We start from the raw sequence: 8,846 nt of genomic DNA on the forward strand, positions 1-8,846 counted from the left end.
TTGGTCGACATGCCGAAATAACTCTAAAACTTTTATGCATGTGGGCCCCTAGGTTTACCTGATCAAGGATCAATCTCCACCACCAACCTCTCCATGGAAATTTGTCGGGATGTGACATTAGGCAACTGAGTCACACATCTATAATGTCCACTCTTTCTTGATCTAGAGCTCGTCATACCTGAAAACACAGTGTTGGTAAATCATATATAAACGAAACAAATTGTCTCTATAAAGTTAGAATAGACAAAATAAAGAAATTGGAAAAGTGGAAAAAATAATAAAAATACACCTATTAGGATATTGTTTTCTCCCATATGTCCTCATTGTAATCACTTCAAATTGCATGGACTTCATCGATTATGTCTCGACCTTTTTTTCAATGGTTATTGATGAGAAAGATGTTGTCTCAGGTATATCTAGATAGTTGTCATCATCATTTACATGCATGCTTCTACCTTCTAAAACCACTGATATTTTTTATTCTTTGGATCAATGACATAAAATATCTGTCTTTCTTGACTAGTCATAATAAATGGTTCATCTGTATCATTCATCTTGTTAAGATCCACTAAAGTGAACCCGATCATCTGTCACCACACTCGAATTGCTATCAACCCATTTACACTTGAAAACTGGAACTCTAAAACTGATATATAATCAACCAATTTCTTGTATTATTCTGAAATAACACATGAATGTTGTAATTGGGTTTTTATCCTTAAAACTGGCAAATTGTACAACCTTAGTCTGTAGGGTAACTCCACTATTTTGAACTCTACTTTTGTCATCTTCTTGCTTTGAATAGAAACAATAATTTTTTATGATATTTTAAGCTAAGATGATACATGAAGTTAATGGATGAAGGAGTGTTTATACTTATCTTTCTAGTGTCTTTTCTTTTGTGGTTTTCCTCGATGCATGTTGGTTCTTCCTTCTTCTTTCTTAAGTCTTGGGATGTAGACCTTTCTTCTTTTGTGATAAACAAATGTCTATTGTCTTGGCATTATGGTAGGAGTTTCTCTTCTGTTGTCCATTTCCAAGAGAAATGATTTGTTTTTTTGGTACTATCTAGAATTGGTTCCAACCTTGTTAGTTTTATTTGTCATTTTCTTTTCAAAATTGGACTTAACATTAAATACTAGTACACTAAGTTGCAAATACTAAAAAAATTAAGGATTAATTTGCATTTAGGGATCAATTTACAATTTTAAAAAAGTTTAGGAACTTATATGCAATTATAGATAAAATAATAAAATATTAATGAAAACAACTAAAATATTTCATAATATATTGAGATATTTATAATTCTTAAAATATCGAAAAAAATTAGTAAATCAAATAATAAAAAAAAATATATACTACACATTCTCAATTTGGAAAATCTAATTATAATAAAAGACATATATCACTTCTAAATAAAAATGGTAAAGAAAAAAAATATTAATTAAAATTTTTCTAATTTAAAGTCCAGGAATCTCTAGAACATTTATAAACAACGTGAACAAAATATTTAGTCAGACAGCATTCTTATGCGTTTAAATCTCTACGTTTTGCTATGACCACTCAAGAATACCATTCATCATATTTTAAAAGTTTGAAAAGTTCGCTGGCTAGGAAACTTCCTAGGCTCAACATTTCAATACATTAAATCATAATTAATTAAAAGTCAAAGTAATGGTTTTATGTTATTTTTTAACATATTTACAAAACACTTTGTATAATTATTAAATTTATTACTGGATTAAATTAAAACTAAATCTTTGGAAAGCCAGCTAAGAAACAATCACTGTAAGAAAGTCGTCATCAATAGTTTCAAGGAAACAAGATCGCTTATTTCCCACCACACAAGCTTGATGTATGTACAAAACCAAAACCAAAGAACTAATTTATTAATTTACAATTATAAACTTCAAATTAAATAATACAAATAAACAATTTCTCTTAAGAAAAAATGGTGGGGCCTTGTATTTTTTTTTTTCATTTTATTATTTTTATTATATTTCGAGCACCCAAAAAGGAACATCAATTATTCAAGTTGGTTGTTGCACATTGATTGCTGTTCGTCCGAAACAACAATTGCGTCCGCATCCCACCAAGTATCCGCGTCAGACTCCGTCACGTTGCCTAACGGCGTGCTGACATTTCTCATGTCCCCCACCGTCACGCCGTTACGTCCGTCATCTCTCACATAAACCTTCTGCACGCCGCCAGATTCCACGCGCAGAGTCTTGCCCACGGTGGGCCCCCACTCCGCCACCACCGTCGGCTTCCGACGCCGCAGGCGCGTGTCCCAAATCTCCACCGCCAGATTCCCGCACGCGCCCTCTCCGGCCGAGACCATCACCGAGGGCGACGCCGTGGAGCTGGCGGGGTCATAAGTCGAAACGACGCCATCCTCGTAATCATCGAAATCTAACCCCAGCCCGAAGCCTATGCTGTCCCAGAGCTTCACGACGCTCTTGCTGTTGGCGAGTTCTGAGAGGGAAAATATATCTCCGATGCTACCACGTCGTTTATGCGTGCCGTTTTGGGTCTGGAACTCGTCGTTTTGGTTATCGTCGTTATCGTCGGTACCTCTGACTCGGAAATAGTCTTCCAAACGAATGAAGCTGGAAGAAGCGGAGGGTTCGTCTTCGTACTCTGACGAAGAGTAGGTTAAGTCGTCGTCGTTTTCGTAGTCGTCGTCGTCATCGGTGGAAGAGTAAACGTCGTCGTATTCTTCGATTGAGGGAAGAGAAGGGGCTTTGGTGCGGAAGCGAATGATGAAAATGGTGATTCTGTTAATTATGCTGCCGAAGGTAGCGACTAGGGCAAGAATCACGGCGCCCCATTTGCAGAAATTGTATGCTATGGAAACGGAAGCAAGGGAGGTTGTGATCTGAGAAGAAAAAGATGGGGTTTGCAGAGAATTTAAACCCACTTGAAGATCGTTGATCCTGTCTATCAAAGGAACTTGCATGATTGCGTTACTGCAACAGAGAAAGAAAAGATTGAGATTTTGAGGATCCTAGGCTGAAAACAGCGGAAGAGAAGAGGGAGAGTTGTAGCAGAAAACCCAGTGATTTATAGGCAAACCTGAGAAAGAAACTAGTTATGTGGTACTGGGTTTAAAATAAATATATAACAAGTAATTTGTCTGAAACATGTTTATTTTATAATATTAAAAAAACATCAAATTAATGTTATTTACTCTTTTAAAATAAATATTAAAAATTTAAAATAATGACTTAAAAATTGTTGCTTGTCGGAAGGATATTCAGGCAACAACAAATTATTCAAGGAAGTGGCATAAATAATACGTAATTTTCTTCTTTAAGTATGTTTTTAGATTCAATATCTAGACTATATTGAAAGAGATAATTTTAACATCGTAATTTTTTTTTAACTATAGTAAAACTATTTTACATCGTCAATATAAAATCATTAAACTCGTTTTCAATGGTTTATTTTTTATTCAACTTATTACGGTGAAAATATCATCAGTGTATTTCTTTATTGAATTCATTTAAAATTGATCATTTTAAGAATCTACAATTATGATAGAACGAGCTAAATCATGAGTGGTTTTAATAGGAGATGAGTGACTTTTAAATCTTTTTTATTTTTAAATAATAATACTAAAGAATTTGAAAAAAATGATATTGTAAGTTGGGTTGAGGAAAAGAAGAATGGTACATAACATATTTTTATATTATTTTATGCAGAATATAAAAATAAAATGATGAATTAAAGTATAAAATTTTATATTTTTTAATAAAAAAATAAAAATTGAAAAAAATAATATTAAATGAATATAAAAAATATTAAATGTATAAAAATATTTTTTATGAAAATAATTGTGCCACGTCAGAAAAGAGAATGCTTTTTGGAAGACAAAAGATTGGGACGGTTGAGTCAGCAAAAGCCCAAAAACAAGTATGGTGGGTCCCACACGAACGAAAAGGTCATTTCTGAGCTTAAAATTTGTGGTGGTTAGGTTTCACTTATCACGTTCCAGTGCAGTTATGACACGTGGTGACAGGTCATTGCTCTATCGGTATTTTGTTTTATTTTTAATTTAAATTGTTTTCGAGGTGATCAGTTTTTAAGGTTCGTCGTGTTGTGCAGTGGTTGAGTGTTTGTTTTGCTGTCTTTTGATATGTTTGTGCTTGTTGATTGTCACTTGACTCGGAATTATAAGTTGCTTTCTTACATTTTTTATCGTTTAATTGTTTTTTTTTTTTTTCAGTTTGGTTAAAATGTGTTAAATTTATCCTCTTTCTAGAAAAATGTTAATTTCGTCCTCATATTGAAAAAATTTGTGTCAATCAAGTGATCTCCGTTAAATACAAACTAATGGTGTTAAAAACTTAAAAGTAAGTTTTGAATAATAACCACTTCATGGGTCCGATCCCTGATATTGCAGTGGATAAGTGAGTTTTAAAAGCAATGATCTTTAACGGAAACGACTTGATTGACATAAATTTTTTCTATATGAGGACGAAATTGACATTTTTCTAAAAGGAAACAAATTTAACACACTTCAACCAAACTGGGAACAAAAGAAGCAATTAAACTTTTTTTTATTTACGATACTTTTTTTATTTTGTGTTTGACATTAACACTTAAAAAATAATGAGAAATAAATAGAAAAATGTCAAAAAATTTAAAATTGGAAGTTGCAAACTTTTAGATAAAAAAATTTAATAATTAATTTGGAAAAAGAATTGATTATATGGTAAAAGTAAAATACAGAAATGCGTTTAAAAATTAAATTTATTTAACTTTTATATATTAAAAAAGTGATTTATTTATAAGAATATAAAAAAGAAAGAAATTTTTGGTGTTATCTAGATGACTGTGTAAGAGCATTGGTGATAATCGAAATGAAGCTTATATGCTTATCTAGAGTTTTATGGGTGGTTCTCAACCATACTCAACATTTCGTGGAGTGGAGCCATCAATTTCTGAAAACAGTTATACGTGGCGATGAGCCGATGGTTTAAAGCATTACAGTAAGTAAAAGATGCTGTGCGTATTAAGGTTTATTCTCCTTTACAAGTCAAGGTTTCTATTTTCAGTAGCGTACCGGGTGGTATGTGGTTAAGGTGTCCCAAATTTTTTCTTAAATATGGGTTAGCGTTGTAAGAAAGAGTTTAACTACAATAAATATGGTAACCGTAAATGTGTTTTACACTCTATAAATGTTCATATGGTTTTAAGCAAATCTATCTAAAATGAGTTTAGAAAAAAAAAATACAAAGAAACATATTTTTTTAATTAAAGATAATTTCGAAAAAGAGCTTCTATAAATTAAATTATGTATAAGTAATTTTAATTTATAAAATAATTCATTTGTTTCTTTTTAAAGTGATTTTGAAAGTTTGTTCAAAAGATATTAGTTTTTATTTTTTGTGAAATTGTGTGAAATTGAGAGACTCTTATGATATTTAACTTCAAAAGGAGTATTAATGTCATACTCAATAAAGATGAGAAGACGACTGATAAGTAATGAGAAAGATAGTCAAAGATTATCTTGATAGGATAAAAATTAGGATTTTTATAATTTAGAGTTCTAAAAAAAAAAAATCTCAATTTTCTAACAGAATCTATATATATCTCATTGTATTAAAAGTGTATGAAAGATGAATTAGACACAACCCTTTATGTTCCAAAATAGTTCTTAAAAGCTAATATTTAATATGCACTAATGATGTATTTAATCCTCATTATATAAATGATTATTTTCTATATTTAATTAAAAGATAAAAGTTACAAGAAAACTCAAATACTAGTAGAAAAATTACATTTTATGACGACTTATTATGATTAGTGAAATCCACCTGTCATGATAAATCGACTGGTGATATTTTTGAAATAAAAGTAAGAGTTATTATGATGTAGTTTTGGAGACTTATCATAATAATGAATGCGGTGACAAAATTGAATTTTTGTTCAAAACATATAAAGAGGTTCTCCCTGCACCTCCAACTTTTATAAACTTTCCTGCTTTGTCCCTGACAAAATTTGTATAGATTTTGGAGAAAGAATCCTTGACTGCTTTCCCTCTTTAATACAATCATTTCTAAATAAATCTTACACCATTCTTCCCTCCTTTCATTTTGGTTGCCGTATTTCAGAGAGTTTCTCCACGTTTCATTCTTGCCTCCACTCCCATTTGCACCCTACCATTAAACCATAACATTAAACCTAACAATTAAACCTAACTCAACAAATAAACAAAATTAAAAATACATAATGTTTACTCTTGTTAATACTTTTCTTTTGTATCATGACTGTTGTTGGCTCACTCACATACTCCTCTCAAAGCGTAGACACAGACATGTATACGAGTTAACAGTGCATATGCATTGACCAGTAAGGAGTTTCTATAATATCATTTAATCACAAGTACGAGGAGGAGAACAAAGACGAAGACGAAAACTCGGACTCATCTTGGTCCTAGTAGTTGAGGAAGAGTAGCAGCATCCCAATCCCATGGATTTAGCCTTCACCCACTACCATCGACAACAACATCCATACGCCATTTCTCTCCTTCTGCTTCTCGAATGCTTATCGTCTCTTTTTGTAATGGACCAGACAAAAACAATGTTTTTTTACCAAATTTCATGAATAATTCCTCAACATGTTTATCGTTTCATATGTCAAGTTGGAGTGTTTCTTAACAAGAGTATGAATGTAATATATGATTGGATTTCATTTTATAACTAGTATGAAAAATTTTTAGATCAGGAACTGAACCCAGCAGATCGTTTCGCCATAGCCGCAGATCGTACTGCGTTTCACCCTACCCGCAAATCATATTGCAGACAACACAGAACCAAAACCAAGCACCCCCGTAAACCAACCGCAGATCCACTTGCGGTTGCCAACAGTCACAGATCCAACTACAGCGCCACCATATCCACACTTCGTAGTGCGGCAGCCGTCGTTAACCGCAGTTCCATTTGCGGTTTACCCAACATCTTCCTTACTTCCAACCCCAGCACAGAACAAGCAGTGAAAAAGCAGCGAAAATAATGGCCAGTAGCACAAATCAAGCAGCGAAAAAATATGCAGATCAACCATACTAATATATATTCCATCATACAAACATTTTTTTCCCACACCCACAAGATCAGCAACATCAAGCACAAATAAAACATGTGCAGATCAACCAAGCACAAGCATTATATCATTTCTCCCACCACATATACTACATCAACCACAAATCAAAATAAAATAACTAAGTTGGACGTTGATGTACGAGAAGAAGACACCCTGCAACCACGACACCAACACGAAATACACAATGAACAAACGAGAGAGGAGGGGAAGGAAGACCACTCAGAGGGAGGAGGGGAGGACAACAAAGAGGAGAAACAAGAAGATGGGTGTAGAGTATCAGGTGAGATGCGGCAGATGGGTGTAGGGTCTCAAGTGCTGCTTATGATTGAATGGGTCAACATTTTTTGAAAATCAAAATATGCTCTCTGACCACTGACAAAGCTAGACTTAGGGGTACAGTTGGAATTAAAAAAAATTGAGAGGTGCAGGATGAAGTTGGTGAGGTGTAGGGAGAATCACTCAAACATATATGACAGGTCTAAAAAAACCTGTCATAATAGGCCTTTATTATGACCGTTAATTCATCACTTATCATAATAAAATATATGCAATGACAAAATGGAAATTATACTCAAAACATATTATAACTCATAAGGAACTAACTGTCATAAAAGCTTTAAATCCCTAATTTTTTCGAGATCTCTTTCAAGCACTCTTTCTTCAGTCCTCATTTCATTTCGTTCCTCTCTTTCACACATCCTCTCTACACGTCTTTCTCGATTCGTTTCATTCTTCTCTTTCACCATCGATATCCTCTATTCACGTCTTCTCTATTTTTCTATTTCGTTCCTCTCTTCACGTCTTTTCTCAACGTCGTGTCCTCCCCACAATTAGGTTTTCTCTCTTTCCTCCACTTAGGGTTGCGAATTTCATAGCCCATTTCCCTCATGCTTTGTACTTTTCTCTGCTCGTTACCATTCAATGTATTTGTTGATAGGGGGAGCTAAACCTACCATTTAAATCTATGTTTTTTATGATGAAAAAAAGAATGATTTTATAGTTTCTTGCATAACAAATGGCATAACAATTTTCATATTTGTATCTTGTTTGTGCTTAATATGAGAATTCATTTATATTAAATGAATCTTACTTTAAATAGATTGAATATATCATTTATGGATGAAATAGTCGATTTAACTAAGTGAATAATTTGTTAGATTTTTTCATATATCATTGTATGCTTAACAAGGACAAACTACTTTGTAATAATTGATTATATTAGTTATTTAATCGATTAAAACAGAAAGTTATGCCATTATATGTTTCATTAGTGATATATTTGTTTAAAATAGAAATTGGATTGACAATTTGCTTAAGTACATGGTTAATCGATTATATAAGTTGTATAATTAGTTAAATTAAATTACTTTGTTTAAATCCATTTCATTTAATAGCCTGAATTGTCATAACAATCAAATGAATTTATAACTGGCTAGTATGAATATATAATCGATTACATGCTTGGATAATTTGTTGAAATAAAAGAAAACTTGTTAAAACAGAAAGAAAAGTTTAACAGATTACATAAATATCTTAATCAATTAAACTACATAAGGATTCATAAAATCTTATATATATATATATATATATATATATATATATGTGTGTGTGTGTGTGTGTGTGTGTGTGTGTGTGTCTTGAGCTTTGTTTCAAAATAGACATTTACAATCACTTTCATATAATAATTGTTTCATTAAGTTTTGATTACAGGAGCGCTCAAGAAGTATCTTGAAGAATCA

General features: G+C 32.3%; 1 protein-coding gene across 1 annotated transcript; it reads right to left on the reverse strand.

Moving 5' to 3' along the window:
* Positions 1-1,787: 1,787 nt before the first annotated feature.
* LOC106777022 lies at positions 1,788-3,085 on the reverse strand. Its single transcript, XM_014664520.2, has one exon. It carries the CDS (start codon positions 2,957-2,959, stop codon positions 2,027-2,029), a length of 933 nt encoding a protein of 310 aa, XP_014520006.1. The 5' UTR covers positions 2,960-3,085; the 3' UTR covers positions 1,788-2,026.
* Between the last annotated feature and the right edge of the window lie 5,761 nt (positions 3,086-8,846).

This window comes from Vigna radiata, chromosome 11 (genome assembly GCF_000741045.1).
Source record: "Vigna radiata var. radiata cultivar VC1973A chromosome 11, Vradiata_ver6, whole genome shotgun sequence".
In the NCBI taxonomy this organism is placed as follows: domain Eukaryota; kingdom Viridiplantae; phylum Streptophyta; class Magnoliopsida; order Fabales; family Fabaceae; genus Vigna; species Vigna radiata.

Coding starts and splice junctions, on each gene's coding strand:
- LOC106777022 (XM_014664520.2), bottom strand. CDS start 2,959: ATGCAAGTTCCTTTGATAGACAGGATCAACGATCTTCAAGTGGGTTTA.